The sequence below is a fragment of the Salvia miltiorrhiza genome, chromosome 2 (genome assembly GCF_028751815.1).
Source record: "Salvia miltiorrhiza cultivar Shanhuang (shh) chromosome 2, IMPLAD_Smil_shh, whole genome shotgun sequence".
NCBI lineage: Eukaryota > Viridiplantae > Streptophyta > Magnoliopsida > Lamiales > Lamiaceae > Salvia > Salvia miltiorrhiza.
Window position 1 is genome coordinate 62,581,869 of NC_080388.1, and position 18,162 is coordinate 62,600,030.

Consider the following 18,162-nt stretch of genomic DNA (forward strand, 5'->3'; position numbering starts at 1 on the left):
TCACCAAGCCTTCAAAGGGTAATTATGGACGCAATCCAACCATGGATTATCCGAACCTTGGTCGGAATCTCGAAGACATTTCCAAATTAGGCTACCAAATACTAGCATCCACATTTTGTCACCCTTTTTAGTTCGTTTCTTCGCCTCAAAATAGGCCAACTCAAGGCTGCTCGACGTGTTCCCGAATCGGTTAAAACTCATTCTAGCCGGCTCAATGACGTCATCGTCTAGTTTCAGTACACGTGCCTTGCCGCCCGTGTGTATGCACATGTGCTCAAAGGCTTTTCCAAAATCAGGCACGGCGGGCTCTACCTTCTTAAGCCCACCGTGCCACAAGGCCGTCGAGCACGCGTAGCGAGCGAGTTGACTCAGTGGCAAAACCCTAGGAGCAAGAATCTTGATATGCTCCCTTAGGCAAACCCCAGCAACCCTCACCAAATCCTTTGTTAGTGAAATACCGGTTTTGCCCCTATCGTCCTCCTCCAGAAAGGCCGCCCGGTAGGCCCGGTCGTCGGCACCGTGGTGGGTCCGGAGCGAGTTGACGAGTTCCATCTTGGCGGCCCGGCGGTGGCTCGGGTCGTTGGTGACCAGCGCGGCAGCGCAGCCCACGCGGAAGATGCAATTGGTCACGAGCATGGGGCGGCTGTCGCCACCGTACCAGTTCAGCGTGATGCTCTCGATCGGATCCTCTGGCCGCCACCGCGGAGAACCCTAGCGGCGAAATCTACGGCGATCACGCCGGAGCTGCACCCATGCCGCTCAAATTGTACGTTTTCACGTCGGATTTGAGCTTGTAGCGGCAAACGACGAGAGACGAGAGAGAGGGAGAGGGGGAGAAGCTGCCGCAGGCGACGATGACGGCGTCGATTTGCAAAATCGGGATTAGTGTTTTAGCGAGAAGAGTATCAATGGCGGAGAAGATCCCTTCCTTTGCTTCTTGGATGGCGCATTTTAGCGTGGGGGCGCCGTCTTCCTCGAAGATGAACGGGGGTGCGTAGGTTTCCTCGCCCAGCCCCGATTTGAGGTATATGTTACGCATGAATTCGACACTGCCGCCGAGGAGGAAGGCCTCCGCTGCTGCGGACGAGCACTTGCGGTGCGGCGCGCGGCGGCTTGTAGCATGCGTAGTCAAGGAGGAGGACGGGGCGGGGACAGCCCCGTTCCGGAGATTTCATGGGTCCTAGGCGAAATGAGAAAAAATGGCCCTTTTAATTGAATATGCTTGTGTGCTTGTGGGCCCTTTTTTTTAATAGAATAAGATTGGAGCTTTTGGGTTTGTATGTAATTTTTACTGATTGAGGCCCATTGTACAACTAAAAAAAATTATTTTCATATAATAATAGCAATAAAAATAAAAAAAAATTGGGGCCCCATTCTGCCCTGGGCCCTAGGTGGTCGCACCCCTCGCCTATGCCCAGGGCCGGGCCTGGGCGGCACTACAAGAATTTAGATCATAGACTACATGAAATAGACGACATTCAACAAAGCATGTTGTGTAATAAGGTGATAGACGACGCATTTTAAATTCGCGTTGTCTATGAGCAAGGGAATAGACAACACACAGCCAAGTTTGTCGTCTAATATGATAATAGACGACGTGCATCAGAGGCGTGTCGTCTATTGTTGGCGGTCATAGACAACAGGCCCGAAACACGTCGTCTATTATAGAATAGACGACGAGTTTCGGGCTTGTCGTCTATGACCGCTAACAATAGACGACAAGCCTCTGTTGCACGTCGTCTATTATCATATTAGACAACATCTAAAATTGCGTCGTCTCTATCAAAATTCAGATTTACTCAAAATCCAAATTTTCTCCCTCACGCAATATGTTCTCTCTCCCTCCCTCTCTGCCGTTTCCTTCTCCCAAATTTCTCCGGCGAACGTCGCCGGTTCTCGTCGCCTCCGGCGCGGCGAGGCTGGCGTCTCTCTCCCCTCCTCCTTTCTTTCTTTTTTCTTTCCCTTAATTTAAATTAGTAACTACCTAGGATTTTTAAATCTTGTTCAATCCTGTTCTCCGACGAGTTCTGCCGCGCCGCCGCCGTGCTCCTCGCATCGCCACTCCTCCATCTCAGGTAAACCCCCTATCTCTCTCTCCATCTCTCACACTCGATCTCCTTTGCTCTCGATCTCTCTCTGCCCTAGATCTCTCTCTGCCTCTCGCTATCTCTCTCTCTCTTTCTGCCTTTTGGTATCAGATCTGGGAATTTCGTTTCCAACGCTCCACTCACCGCAGTCCAGCAACTCGTCCCGCCTCCCCACCGTCGATCCACTGCTGCGCCTGGCCTCGCCGTCGCCGTCGATTGCAGCGCCTCGCCTCGCCGCGCTGCTGCTCCTCTCCTCGCTGCGCCGTGTATTGCTGCTCCTCGCCTCGCCGCACCGTCGATTGCTGCGCCTCGACTCGCCATCGATTGCTGCCACCCATTGAGATCTCTAAATCCTGACGCCTCACCCCCCTCGTCGCTCGACTGCACCTCCGCCTCATTGTCTACGCTATCACCAGGAACACCACTTTCGACAGCACCAAACGAAGCAGCTGATTAGGTTAAGTGGTTTTGGGTATTCTTCGTTTTTTAATTTGCTAATGTAGTTGTGATACCTATAATTTCTTCACTTTGTCTCTGCACTTCAATTTGCTAAGGTTTTTGTTAAGTTCTTCAATTTGTCTCTACATTTGCTAAGGTTTTTGTTTGAGAATTTTGAAGAACCGAGAGTCTTGGAAAGGGAGGATTTGAACCGAGAGTCAGCCACACACACACACACTACTGCATTCTTCGATTTCTGCTGTGAAACGTTTAAATAACATGATTGGTTTGTTATTTGTGATTGCAGCCACACACACACACTACACTAAAAAGATTGGTTTTCTTCTAAATAACAAGATCTGGAAGGCTTATGATTGTTGCTTTGAGTCTGAGTTCATGAATTTCTTCTAGTTATTGATGGAGATTTCGTGTATTCCGTAATATTATAGAATCATTGGCGTTGTTATTGATTAAATTATTGCTCGAGTCTGACAATTGATCCTTATTTTAAGTGATTTTGTTCTGCATTACGCGAATTCATCCGCAGAAATTTGTGTTGAATTTGGCTTTGCAAAATGACAAAGATCAACAGAGGAGGGCTTTGAAGACGGTCTCTACCCTTTCCGGTACGCCGTCGTTTATCGTTTAGATTGGTGCTCGTTTATCGTTTAGATTGGTGCTCTTCTCTGTTTCTGCATTAGTGAAGATTAATGGTGAAGGGAAGAAGTAAAGCAGAAGACATGTGATAGAAGTTTTCTCTCTTAAGTTGTGGTTCATGTTGATTCCTTAACAAACAAACCTTCATACTACATAATGACAACTGGTCCAGTTTATTTGTGGGCTCTTTTTGAGCTAATCTCATTAATGGAATCAAGTTTTTAGCTTTAATTCCACATCAAAATGAGGTATAGTGTTTAGTGAATTAGATGTTGAGATTGGTTTGTTTATGCAGTTGATCAATGATCATGTTAGCAGTAGCAACCAGATCAAGAGCAGCTTCGTGGTTGGAACCTCAGCAGGCGGAAGGAAGACGGTGGGGAGGTGGTTGAAGGATAGGAAGGAGAAGAAGAAAGAGGAGGTGAGGGCGCAGAATGCACAGCTTCATGCTGCCATTTCTGTTGCTGGTGTAGCAGCTGCAATTGCTGCCATCGCGGCTGCCACAGCCGTGTCGTCTGGAGCTAGAAAGGATGAGCAGATGACCAAGACTGACATGGCGGTGGCCTCGGCTGCAACACTAGTGGCTGCTGCACAGTGTGTTGAGGCGGCTGAGGCAGCCGTTGGCGCAGCCGGAGCTATACTGTACGAGGATCGGTTAAGAGATGTGGCTCTCTCTTTTCCCCTCCCGGCCTCTTACTTGGGATCACTTGATGGTGCTCAAGTTTATGATTATATCAATAGAACTAGGTGCTTTTTTGGTATATCCATTCTTGTTTAATTCTCAAGATTGGTTGATTTTTTCACTCATTGTTTTGGGCATGCATGCAGGAATCCAACAGCTACCATTTTGAGGAGTGATGAAGTCAATGAAACAATGGCTCCCTTTGTTATCTCCTTTTCTTCAAGGGGTCCCAATCCCATTACCATGGACATCCTCAAGGTGACATATATAATTTACTAATTCTAGTCGTTATTCCATTTCTTGAAAATGAAGTCTTTTTCTTGAAGACTGATGTTAGTGCACCCGGAGTGGACATTATTGCAGCGTGGTCGGAGGCTAATACGGCGTCGGGATATCCTGAAGATCCAAGAGTAGTAGGATGTAGGATGTTTGATGTAGGATGTTTGTATGATGGATACTTTTTCAATGTAGGATGATAATTAACTTTGAAACTAATGAATGACCTTTTTATTATTTGTGTATATATTTTAAATTATTTATTATGAATTTTTAGATTTCATAAAATATTTATTTAAAAAATAAGAAATTTAAGTATAATTGCAAAATTAAAATAAAAAATTAAAAAATTCAACGAATAGACGACGGACGCATGCCCGTCGTCTATTAGCTGATAGACAACGCGCATGCGCATGCGCATGTTGTCTATTAGCGCCCTCAATAGACTACACCCACATAGATGACATGCGATTTTCAAATAGATGACACGCTTCGCATGTTGTCTATTAGCATTTTTCTTGTAGTGCGGGGACGGCGGATAGCCAGGTGGAGGGCGATGGCGACAGTGGAGGCGAGGAGGAGGCAGAGAGCGGAGGAAGGGAGGAGTGTCACCTAGAAAACAAGAGTTACGAGTGAGATTTCGAGAGTTTGCATGTTTATTTGAAGCTTCATAATTTGATGCATATAGCAAAATGAAGATTGATTAAATTTTTCTTGTTATGTAGATGTATATATATAGGGAGTGCTTTAAAATGAGTCTAAATGTTGATGATGCATTATGAATTTTGTTATGAAATATTGTGAATTCATTTGAATTTGTTTTAACCTCTCCATATATATATTATGCATGTACAAATGTGGAGTAGCATTTAAAGCTCATTAAATTTTTTGATGGTATATTAAAATTTACAGCTAAATATATATATAGCTAATTATAAACACTGTAGTGTGCACAAAGTCAAAGTAGAACAAAAATATATTGTGGGCTGAGTATTGGATATAAAAATTGAATGAATTTAGGGGACTTTTTGCGTCAAACTTTGAATTTCAATAACTTAAAATAATAGAGCAATTCATTAATTTAAATATGACAGGTAGATTCTGGGGCGTGTTTTATTGGGAATTTCGTGCATTGCATTTAATTTTTATATTTTTCCCACCATTTTAGTCCCCTCCCACTTTTCGCACAATGGATTTAATTTTTATATTTTTATCTTTTATACTCTTATTTATTATTTTCACATATCATTTTCACATTTAAGTGAAGCATTAAATAAGGTTAATTTAGTAAAAATAATATTTTTATATAGTATTAATTAGAAAAGTGGACTATCTTTTCGGGACATCTCAAAATAAAATAAGGGACTAAAATGGTGGGATAGAGAGAGTAGATTTTACTCGAAATAAATTTTGAGTTGACTCGATTTTAATTCTATAGTTACTATTATAGAAACAACATTGAATTAGGTAGTTACGACAAATTACTATTTATACTCGGGGTATAGTAATCAAATAAAATATCGCAAATTATCATGTAAGACTAAGTGTGTGATGATTAAGTGTGTGGGTGAGACGGGTCGAAGCATGATTAAGCATAGGTTGGGACAGATCCAATAATCCAATATACAAAAAAAAAATCACTATTATTTTTTTTCGTAAACCCTAGTCGCACTCCCATCTTCCTTTTTTCTCTCTTCTCTCCCAGATGTGCTCGTTGTTGCGCATGTTACATGGCGCGCCTGATGAATTTGCAGTTTTATTGGTGATTTTTGGAGTTATAGCCTATAGGTTATAAATTGACCGGAGACGACAATTATGACCCGATCTACTATCTTAGTCGTTCGGAAGGGAGCTAAAACTAGATGTAAGAAAGCCCTAGATAGTTAGGTTCATCCAAGAGTTAGTTAATATAGATTGAAGTTCATTACGATCCATCGAAATATAGTCTCCAAGATAACTTTCTTTCGAGTCATTCTCCAATTTATTAATTAAGATTATTTTTTTGTTGTTGTTTTTTTTTTTCTTGCTTTATTTGTTTTAGTTATAATCAACATCTCTTGAATTTTGGTTGTCTAAATAGGTTGAAAACAACTTATTAATAATATTTAGAAGTTTGAATTCATCAATCCTTATGGAGTATGACCTTGCTTCCACTTATTGCAATTACACTGTGCACTTCGGCGTAGTGTGAAATAAAATAGCGAACAAAACTATTAAATTAAAGTGGACAAATCAAAAAACTTGGTGCAAAAATTAGCTCCCATAAAAAAATGACAATTAACATGTCTAAACTTTTTCCAACCCGATCTTTGACTTAATTAGTACTCAAATAAACAAGAACAATCGATGAATTTGAACGCAAAATGAGACGAACCACATGGAGAATATAAGGAGTTTGTATTGCCTGAAGATGTTTTCCACAATGTTTCTAGAGAATTGCTTTAGAAAAGTGTGTATATACAAATGGAGCTATAATTAATTGACTATTTATATTGGTTTATAAGCCCACTGCAATCTAGTCTTTTTCTATCTTATACATCCTTAAATAGTTACAATACTAACAATACGAGTCTCAAAGATTTTGCCTTTATAACTAACTTCTTTGTCATTATTCGCCAAAGTTGATAAGGTGGATATCAAAGGAACAGAGACATGGTTCCTTTGATATCCACAAATGCAATCTTTGAGGTTTATCTATACTCCTAAAATATGATCCAATAGTGATTAGGGCTGAAACTACTTTATGATTTCTCGAAACTTCGTGGTTATTCCTATGATATTACATAAACATATTCATACACATAGATACAAAGTTCTAGTGAAATATCCAACAAATTCACAGATGTTTTAGGTCCAACCTCATCAGTCCTGATTGACTTAATTTATACTTACACCATACCGTTGAATAAGATATATATGCACGATATTCTCAATATCATCTTATAAAAGTATACGTGCATGCCAATAATTAATAGTACTACCTATGTCCACAAAAAATGTATTCAATTTGTCATTTTCGTTTATCCACAATAAATGTATTTAGATTATTTTTTATTTATTTATAATAAAGTGAGATCTTTATTTCACTCACAACACACTTAATTATTTTATTAAAATTTGTGTCATTTAAAAGTGGACACATAAATTGTGGACCAAGGGAGTATATAAATGGGCTTGGCCGAATCTTTTAATTTTACAATGGGCGGGCTGTTTCCTCAAATCTATCTAGGCTTCACGGCCCAATTAATTTCATCAATGTTTTTAACTTTTTATTTTATTTTTTAATAGAGTTTATCCGTTTTTTGTTGTTAGATAATAAAAGATGGTGCGAAATAATTTTTATTACGAGAGTTACTTGAAAACCCTACATTTTGTTTTTAATTAATTTGAAGTCATTTTTTAATAGCTAGATTTTAAGACATAAATTACAAATCGAAACAATGTATGTCTATTTTATACATGTATGTTAAATTGTGCTCTAAAAGTTCTTTACTTCGTCCGTAAATAAAAATACTTTTTTGGTCTGAATTCAATAAGTCACAAGGTTTGGACATGGATATTGAGAAACGAATAATTTATAATAAAATATAAGAGAAAAAATATTTTTTTGAAGATATATTTGTCAAAAGGATAGGGAGAGAGAGATGAATGTATTTTTTAAATGAGAAGAGGGATAATTATGTGTGGCCACAATATTATCGTATAATGTAAATAATGAGTTATGTGAAGTTATTTGTTATGTATTGATTTTCCATTTTAGGGAATGACCTATTGAAATGGAACGTCCAAATAATGAGAAAATGTGACCAATAGCCGGGGAGCATGGTTTTTTTGTCATTTTGATCTGTCTACAATAAATATGTTGTTTTCAACCCCACTCACACATAATATTTACCAAAAATCCAATACTTAAAACACTCCAAACTCTTTATAAAAATCAATTATATATGCACTCAAAATATATCTTCCAACATTTCATTAAAACTCGTACCCTCGAAATCAGACTACACATCTGGTAGGTGGTGGGGGTATTATGTTTTCTTAAGGTCTACGCGTGTCTTGTCAAAAGAAAATTAGTCTTAAGAAATTTTAAATGCATAATTTTAGTCATTATCCTAATTTATCCACAAATTAACCTACAAATCTTATTAGGCCATCCAGCAACTCTTGGAACCGCATCCTAGTTCAAGAAATCCTTAGGGAGAATATGATCGAAATCAACATTTTATAAATGTCTTTTTAGTACAATGTACTTTTATCATTTCCTCAACCGCTAAAATAAAAATAATTTCACTAACGATCTTGATAGCTAGAAATAAAGAATTAAAGTAATTGTTAATTTTGTTTTAGTACATTTAGGGGCCGTTTGATTTGCAGTTTAGGATTGATTAGGATTAAAATTATCTTGAGAAATTAGTGTGGATTAGTGTGGATTTATATTATTTTATGGGTGTTTGATATCATGGCTACTTGATCATATATTATGTTTGATATCCATAGAATTATGTTGGATTATATTATTTAATACCAAAACTATCCTCACATAATTTTAAAAATATCATGTGTGTCCACCATTACTTGGGCATTTGCATCGATATGCGTGAGGAAGGGTAGCAGAATTTTTATCCAACTTCTCAGTATTAAATTTATCCGAGGGGGGGTGGGCGGATTATTAGTATGGGTTAATCCCACAAAATAGCATGGAGAAGTAGGATTAAGTAGGAGTTGACCATATTAACTGCACATGATATCAAACATCACACTAATCTGTATTAATTTAATTTATCCTATCTATAAACCCATATCAAACAGGCCCTTATGGTTGTAATATAGTTACATTTGATCATGTCGACTGCATCATATGTCATTATCGCTAACCATATAATGACATTTATAGGTAGAAATAGAAATGAATAATTGAAAATCATAACTTCTAAGAAATATTGGAGACATAAGCTACCAACATATTAATTGTATTTTCGATGTGACGTCATGAACGACATCTTTCATTTTGTTTTCTGTAATTTAGTCGACTCGTATATTCATGACAATATAATTACAAATAAGAAATTCCCACGATTTTTTTTTAAAGAAAAAAGGGGAAAAAAATATAAAGAACATTGGATCCAAAACAAAACTTCTGTAAAACGTAAATAATCGAATATAGTTATTATGAACTGTGAAAACATTTAATTTTTTTGTATATAATTACTGCCCGCCAAATTTGCTAATTTTGCTTTAACGTTACCTTATTTTTTTTCTTTCGAATGTTACTTGAAATAAAGAACACATGAGTGTCGTGATAGTGAGGACTATATATATATATATAGGGGTCGCTCCAATGAGACCCTTTAATTTTAGTGAGATCTAGGGTACGATCTGATGCGTTTATTTTATCAATCCTATGGCTGATATTGTATCTGGGGGGGAGAATTTTTTTTGCAGGGTTCGAATCCTAGAGGAAGCAGAATATTTTAAATTTTGTTATTCATCAACAGGGACGGAGCCAGGGGGCTAGGGGGGCTAGAGCCCCCTCCCAAATTTTGAGTTTTTTTTTTTTTTTTTTAAATTTTTAATTTTAAAATATATATAGATATATGTTTATACCTATTATAAAATAATTTTGTTTTATACAAGAGTATTTGGTTATTATATTCTCTCATATATATACTTAATTTAAGGATAATTCCGTTATTTAAAACTATATAATCTATGAAATATTGTTTGTTATTATTACTATTATACTTGTCTTTTAATAAAAAATGCCTAATATGTATGAAATGCTAAAAAAAATTATAATGTATTGAAACTAATTTGTAATATATAGAAAATATATAATCTATGAACATGTTGTTTGTTATTATTATTATTATGCTTGCCTTTTAATAAAAAATGTCTTAAATATACGGAATGTCCAAAAAAAGTTTTGTGATATATTGAAACTATATAATCTATGAAAATATTGTTCGTTATTATTAGTATTATGCTCGTATTTTAATAAAAAAAAATACCTTAAATATACAGAATGCCCAAAAAAATTTTCTCGGGGGCTACCGCCCCCGAACCCCCGTACAGTTTCAGCCCCCCCCGAAATTAATTCCTGACTCCGTCCCTGTTCATCAATATATACTGCATTGTTCATCAGTATATACTGTCTTGTTCATCAGTATATATGTCTTGTTCATTACCCATTTTAAAATTTTTTTCATCAGTATATACATCTTGTTTGTTAGATTTACGTCTTGTTCATTAGTAGTATGTCTTTTTTTTTTTTTAAACCATTAGTATTATATGTCTTATTCATTGTTGATGTACTATTTTTCTAGCAACTAAACCGCAACTAACACGGTGCAATTGTAATACTAAATAGCAAGTAAAAATACCGTCTCCTGAGGGATTAAAATATCGAAATCACTCTAACTATCTCCTAAACAAACTAAAATAGTATACATGCAACAGAAAAGAGAGGTTGAATTACTCAAACTAAAATGCAAACAAAAGAATAGACAATGTAAATATCTAAATCAAATAAATAAAGACAACTGATCCTAGGGTAGTAAATTCATCAACTAAATCTACACAATTAATTTATTAATCTTATGTACCAGTTTAATCCATTTATGATAAGAGATCACTTAATTAATCAATTACTCTCGCTAGAGCAGCAACGATCGTAGATTAGTATATTTTCTATCTCCGCTAGGTCTCAAGAAAATCTACTAACTTCCAAAAGCGCATAAGACTAACTCCCTATGATCCACCTATCTCCGCTAGGTCTCAAGGTTAAAATCATATCATATATTCCTGAATTCGCTAAACAGTTATCTCCGCTAGGTCTCAAACCGAATAGCTAAACATGCAAACTATTGATCGGATAATTCACAAGAAATCAAGCACCAGGAATTATGAATCATAAACTGGAAGACACACAAGTATTAACAAATTAATCACATAAATTTAATCAACTATTTACAAACCCTAGAATCAGCTAAATGAAACTAGCCAGACATAATAAAAGAAAGCATAAACATAATTAATAAGAACGCAATTGCAAGAACTGAATTATATAAAAATCGAATAAGAACAATTGTAGCGGCTTGAATCTTCAATCTTGATCCAAGCCTTGAAAACTGGAAAACAAATGCAAAACTAAAGCTATAGTACTAGATAATAATGTGTACCCTAGATAGGTAAAAAAAAAACCTATTTATAGTCTTAGGGTAAAATCAAAGTTTGAAACGAAAATAACTCAAAAATCCGGAAAAAAACCATCAAAAGTCCCGGATCGGCGGTCAACACGGCGCCCGCCGAGTTGATCGCCGAAATTCTTCTTTGTTTTTCACCAAACTCGGTGACCGCCGAGTTCCACCAACCATGAGTAAAATCCATCCAGGGGATTCGGCAACCGGAACGACGCCCGCCGAACTGGTCGCCGATCCTGGCCTTCAAAAACATCAACTTGGCGGTCAAGGGCTGTTTGATCGCCGAGATTTCCCTTTCCCGCCCCTAGCTCAGAATCTTTGTCTTTTCTTGATTTTCGGGCTCGATTTTCTCATATCTCTTCTCTTAGACATATTCCTTACTAATCATGCTCCAAGAAACACTCATTCCTGCATCAAAACAGCCAAAACTACACCTGACCGTGAAATCATGAATTAATATGCAATAAACTCCAAACGACAATGAAACAGGCATAAAATCGACTTAAAACGCAGAGTGTAAACCATATAAACTATGAAAAATGAGTGTTTATCAATTGTCCTTAGTGTTACACAAAAAATAGGGGGTCTCACTGGAGCGCGCCTATATATATATATATATATATATATATATATATATATATATATATATATATAGAGAGAGAGAGAGAGAGAGAGAGAGCAGTTAAACAGAGAATGCTAAATATTTAGAGAATAGAGAATTCGTGAAATAAAAACGAACAGATCTACAATTTTTACGAACAAATCAATGTACCGCATGAACAACAATTTACCCCGGGTTCGATTCCTGCTGGTGGCGAGTTTTTCTCTTTTTTTACTAAATACGTCTGTTCGTTAGTTATGTTGATATGTTCGTAAAATGTATAGACTTGTTCAAAATGAAATATATAATAATTCTCTGTTTAACTTGACCATATATATATATATATATATATATAGGAAAAGGTTCAATAGAGAAAGGTAAATGTTGAAAGAATTAATAACTAAGAATAAATCTAGTGTCCAGATTTTGATGAACATATCAATAATTGCGATGAACATGTTAATATTTTTTTATGAAAAGATGTATTTGTTGAAAATCTCGCACTCCAGGATTTGATCCTCAAACGTTCAATAAAATTATTGTTATGTTCATAAAAAACTATTGACATGTTCAATGTTTCTAGCTTTCACAAAAAAAATTAATTTCTCCATAGAACCTAACATCTATATATATATATATATATATATATATATATATATATAGGGAGAGGTTCTATAGAGACCACCAAATTTTCAAAGAACGGAGACCAAATCTGGTACGTCGATTATGGGCAATCTAACGGCTGGGAATTTCGCTGATCAACAATCTATGATATACGTTCATTATATGATTAAAGGATAGCTTTGTAATTTTGATCTCAGCATATACGTTTATTTCATAAATTAGATACAATCAATTAGTCTATTTACGGTAGAGTATTAAGTGGGATATGGTAGTTACCAAAATATCGCATATTTCCCAACGTGCCGTGGATATCCTTCATCACCGTGAATTGCTGCTCAACATTCCAGAAAGAAACCTCTGTTTCAAATTTATGCCATGGAATCTCAAGGTAAGTTCGATGAGACTGTTTGCCTATCTTCATACACTGAACATAATATTTTGCGAGAATCAGATTTCCGGCGATTTAATACTATTGGAGTTTTATTGTTTCGCTACGTCGATCATGTAATTTCGTTGCGTGTTTTCTTGCGTTGCTGATTATTCGTTATGAATCTAATGAACAGAATTATTATAGTTTAGAGTTAGAGATAATTTATTGCTTAACAGATTCGAAGAACTTAGTTTTCCCTCATTCAGTAAGAGATAATTTCAAAGAACTTAGTTTTTCCAATTTCAACGTTAACCATTCTTGCGTGAACAAACATTGGAACGAACGTAAGAACATTGGAACGAACATAAGAACATTGCTAAATGGAGTATAGAATGGTTAAAAGTCACACAATCTATCATAGCGTGAACGAACATTGTAACTAACTTAAGAACTAATTTTAACAGCAACTTTAAACTGCACCAGTAGGATAAATCTTAAAATTTTATTGTTCATTAATTAATTTATAATACCATGGAATGTTACTGGAGTCAAATTTTATTGTTCAATGAACCTTAAAATTTTGAACATCAATTAACTAATTGCATAATAACTATAAAACAATTAAGATGAAAACAATATATTTTGAATAGCTATAAATATGACTATGGAGATTCATGATATTCAGCAGCATGACTAGACTTTGGCACATATTAATTACTATGTTGTTCTTAATTGTAGATAATTTCCAAGCAAGAACACCAGATGGACAATTGTGTTATCATCGATGCTCAGATTCTATCAAACCGTATATTGGGATGATATTTCAGACATTGCCCGAAGCTGTGAAGTTTTCTTGGTGCGACACATGAAGTCCGAGGGCGAAGTGATCTGCAGCTGTAATTTATTTGTTAGGAAAGGTACGCCGTGCAAGCATATGTTTTTCGTATTTCGGAATTTGAATCTTGACAATATTCCTCAAAAGTACCTTGTTGTGCGGTGGTGCAAGTTTAGCATTTTATGCCTGAATGAATCATATGATTTACAGTCTAGTAGCTCCAAACAGCCAACATCAAGTTGGGAATTTCGTATTTTTAAGGTTGTTAGTGAGACAATTGCGCATGTTAGAGGCATTGAGGAGTTGTCTGAGCAATTATACAACAATCTCATTGAACTTCGAGATAAGTTTGCGGAGAATGGAGCAACAAACACAACTACATGCTCAAAGAACAGGTTGTTTAATGAATTTTATGGTTCAGCCCCTACAGATACACCTACCGTGCTGCCTCCTGACATAGCCAAAACCAAAGGAAGTGGCGTAGGTGGACGCAGAAGATCGGAACATGAGAAGGCCATGATTCTCGCACAAAAACCTAAGCGTCTTTGCAGAAAATGCAAAACTTGGGGACATCATGATTCCAGAAACTGTCCGACAAAAGTCGTAGACTCTTGAAATCTTGATTCTATGGAATCAAAGTGAGAGTAATCATTTTATTAAAAGACTCGTGATTGTTATAAATTTTTGCTTTCTTTGCTGGATGATTTCCATTTCTATGTTTTCAATTTTAATGAAACTTATTGGATTGTATCCAAACATCCATGAAACAGCTCTAAATACTTCAATGCAAATTTTATGGAACGAACTGTCATATGAATTGTACATTTTCGTTTATCATGTGCATCCAAAATATCCAGAACAGTATTTGGGTCATTCACTTGTAAGAAAAAACTTGCGTAGAAATCTTTTGATGATCAAAATTGTAGTATAATATTCAATATTTTGTTGCTGACGTTTCATCAAGGAACAGAAAATGTACACATGAATATTCAATATTCTGTTTGCCTTGACAGACACCAAATTTTACCATAGTTCGTTCAACAGGTTCACAGACCAAAGCTAGATGACAACTTTCTAATGGCGACATCGGTTGGTGTATAATTAATTTACAATTCGAAAAAAAAAATAGTGTATGTAGAAAAAAAATTGTTGGCATACTAACCACTATGAAAATATTTTAGTAAAACATTTCGAATTGTGAATTGGACCACCATAAAATAAATTTAATATCAAACAATATTAGTTTAAAAAATCATAATTATCATAATACTATAGGTATTCCGTTGACTCTATGCATTTATGTTTTTGATATCGGATTGATATTTATAAACAATTATTAATGACAATATAGTATTGACATTTATTTAGAATCTTACCTATGTCAATATAAACACCGGCCGGCTCAATAGCAACATTGATTTCTCGACTTAGCAACCGGTCGACTTACGGCCTTCGTTTCTTGTTCTCCCTACGACGAAAAAGGACCGAGAAAGCACCGTCATGTAGCCCGATCTACCTCGCACAAGGAAAACCAAGCCGTAGACCTTCACGGCTAAACACCATAGCGAAACGACGATCGAAAAACCCCCCCGACGAACAACTTTTATTCTTGCTCACATGGACGAAGGTGAGTCGAAGCCTTTGTTTCGATGAATTTCTGTTTCTCAAAAATTTTGGGAATTTTGTGGGGTATATAGGATTGTGGTGAACATTCATGCAAATTTTCAAGTCATTTGAATTTCATTTACTATCCTTTTAAAATTCAAGACTTCCACTGCCAATTTCTGTTGAAACTTTCGTATGGCAGACACTTAAGTCATCTCTTTCAGTAACCATCTGTTGAGATACTTCTCAACTTTTTATGGTGTGAAGATATATGTGTTAGATATACACATATAAAATTTGAGGTCATTTCGACAACATTTACTATTTTTCAAAAATCCGAACTTCAGGTTGCCTGAAACTGCCAAATATGGTAGACATGTCATATCTCTTAAACTACTTGGAGTTTTTCAACATACGTTTTTTTAAATTAAACTAGATTCAAAGAGGTTTCTATTGATATAAAATTCTAGTCCAGGTGAGTTATGTTCGTATAAAAAATAAATGAACATACTAATGTTCGTCGATATGTTCGTATAAAAAAAATGAACATACTAATGTTCGTATAAAAATAAATAAACATACTAATGTTCATTGATATGTTCGTTGAAATAGATCAGGTCCCTGGGGAGAGAGGAAGGCCGTGGTGGCTGAGTTCGAGAGGGAGAGAGATCTGAATGTGGTATGTGAGAGGGAGATGGTATGTTCGTATAAAAAATAAATGAACATACTAATGTTCGTCGATATGTTCGTATAAAAACAAATAAACATACTAATGTTCGTATAAAAACAAATGAACATACTAATGTTCATTGATATGTTTGTTGGAATAGAAAATGAACATACAAATGAACATACTAATGAAACCTACAATATTGATCCATCCTATCGGATTGAATCCCACCAGAATAGAAAATGAGGAATTCACGGGATTTGCTGAACTCGTCTTGTTGGCATCTGATATTGGTAACATCTATTCCTAGATAAACAACAAAAAATACATATGCATCAGCATACTCATAATGTCACTTGCATATAAAGCAATATCTCCAGAAGTATAAGTTCATACCTAAGTTCAACATATATGATGTTCATATGTACGTTCACAACAATGCTACCCAAATACACATCCAACTCTCTGGCATTAAAATCAACTATGTCAACGCCTAATCCGAAACACATTTTATAACCCTGATGACTCCTCCATTAACCCACATAAAAAAAGTATCATAGTAAAGACAGGAAATATATCTTTATCATAATAATATATTACCATATCGGACCAATAATGTCTAACCAAAATCATAATTAAATCTTGCTCACAAATGTCTAACACTCAATGTCTAAAGTAAATAACAGATCTCAAAAAATACTCCGAGGTATATCTGATATCACCCTGCAAGAACTCTATTAAATCATGTAGAATTCACAGCTATAACAGCCCTATACGTTGCAGCCGAGTCTCTCAAAACATCATCCTTGTACTTGTTATGTTCCCACGAAACTATCGGTGCACAGTATCTCATCCTCAATATCCCTAGGTGGTGGTGAGTTGCATTTAGTAATCTAGTATTTCAATTCACAGATGTATCTCCGCCGAACGTCTCCATATGCCTCATGACATACAACGCAGCATCTATTGTATTCATATTGTCCGCCCATTTCAGGTCCACAACCTCTATAGTTGATTTTGCAACTGATGTCGAACTCAGATCTTCCCTGTTGCTGTTTAGAAACTTCGACAGTAGTGATCTCTGTAATTAAATTATAATGTATATAAAAAATGATGTTGCGTAATATGCTAGATCCATTTATATTGACAACTTACCAGGATATCACACAAAATGCTGTAGTTGGAGCTAACCGGATGTTTGTTAACCTAAATAGAAGAGTCTATTACGAAAATCAACTCTTTCCGCAGGTCAAAACAGACAATATAAAGCTGATCATCGGGGAAAACAGGGAAAATAAACTGGAAAGAGATTCGATACAGCTGATGATTAATACCAGATCATTATTTGCATAAAAAACAACCAAAACTTTACCATGTCAATATAGCCGAGATCATTTGTCTGATATAGTTGCAACTCACGATCCAATGCACCAAAAAAGGCTCTCTACCGTGATATATACGACATTCCAGGCTGGGATATGCAATCTATCTATGCTTCGGAAAAACAAAAAATAAGAAATATTACATACGCATTTTAACGTCAATTTCATTTGCACGACTAACAGCTCGAAAAGTAACTGGCTCTTTACCTATGAATGCACGAAACATCCAAAAATTTATGAATTAGAGGAGACGTCAACTTGGTTAAACAATAAGATACTCGTAATAATCAATCAAACCTTAAGTAATCGTGAATGGTGATGTAGAACCAACTTCTTCCGCTTCTTGTCTGGTGAAATGGATGAATCACTTGGAGAATCTGAATTTGTAACAAAAAACAAGTTGCCTTATTCCCGAATTTATGCAGTATAAGCAGAACAAGATGGTTTGAAAAAATTATTAAATAATCTTTGTTCTTACCTGGCACAACGATTGCATTGCCGCTAGATGTTTCCATATCTATAACAAAGACTACAAATTTAGTGAACAAGCACTTATTCAGAGATGAACTTAGTCTGGCATATACGAATACATTAAACCAATCTCATCAGATATCACACAAGTTAAATATTGGGCAAAAACATTTCATCCATTCATCGATCTCAAATAAAGCCAAATAAACCAAGATTTTCAGAGATTCATCAAAAAATGTTAAGATATGTTTATAGTTCATAA

The 18,162-nt window shown here is 35.9% G+C and overlaps 1 protein-coding gene, 1 long non-coding RNA gene and 1 pseudogene across 3 annotated transcripts; 1 reads left to right on the forward strand and 2 right to left on the reverse strand.

The window, feature by feature from the left end:
• On the reverse strand, positions 1–1,306 carry LOC131009859 (3-ketoacyl-CoA synthase 17-like; annotated as a pseudogene).
• A 454-nt stretch (positions 1,307–1,760) lies between these two features.
• LOC131010961 (subtilisin-like protease SBT4.3) lies at positions 1,761–4,379 on the forward strand. Of its 2 annotated transcripts, none has more exons than XM_057938673.1 (6): positions 1,761–2,075; positions 2,199–2,544; positions 3,073–3,151; positions 3,478–3,929; positions 4,011–4,122; positions 4,191–4,379. In XM_057938673.1, exons 4-6 carry the CDS (start codon positions 3,721–3,723, stop codon positions 4,338–4,340), a joined length of 471 nt encoding a protein of 156 aa, XP_057794656.1. In that variant the 5' UTR covers positions 1,761–2,075; positions 2,199–2,544; positions 3,073–3,151; positions 3,478–3,720; the 3' UTR covers positions 4,341–4,379. The 2 variants fall into 2 exon arrangements, 1 of the variants encoding a protein (XP_057794656.1); XR_009096710.1 differs by having other exon boundaries at positions 1,763–2,075; positions 4,228–4,379.
• Positions 4,380–16,661: 12,282 nt separating this feature from the next.
• On the reverse strand, positions 16,662–18,162 carry LOC131010963 (uncharacterized). The gene is made up of 5 exons (XR_009096711.1): positions 17,908–18,162; positions 17,727–17,806; positions 17,420–17,536; positions 17,203–17,346; positions 16,662–17,128 (listed from the first exon to the last, which is right to left on the reverse strand). It is a non-coding gene; the product is annotated as an uncharacterized LOC131010963 (long non-coding RNA).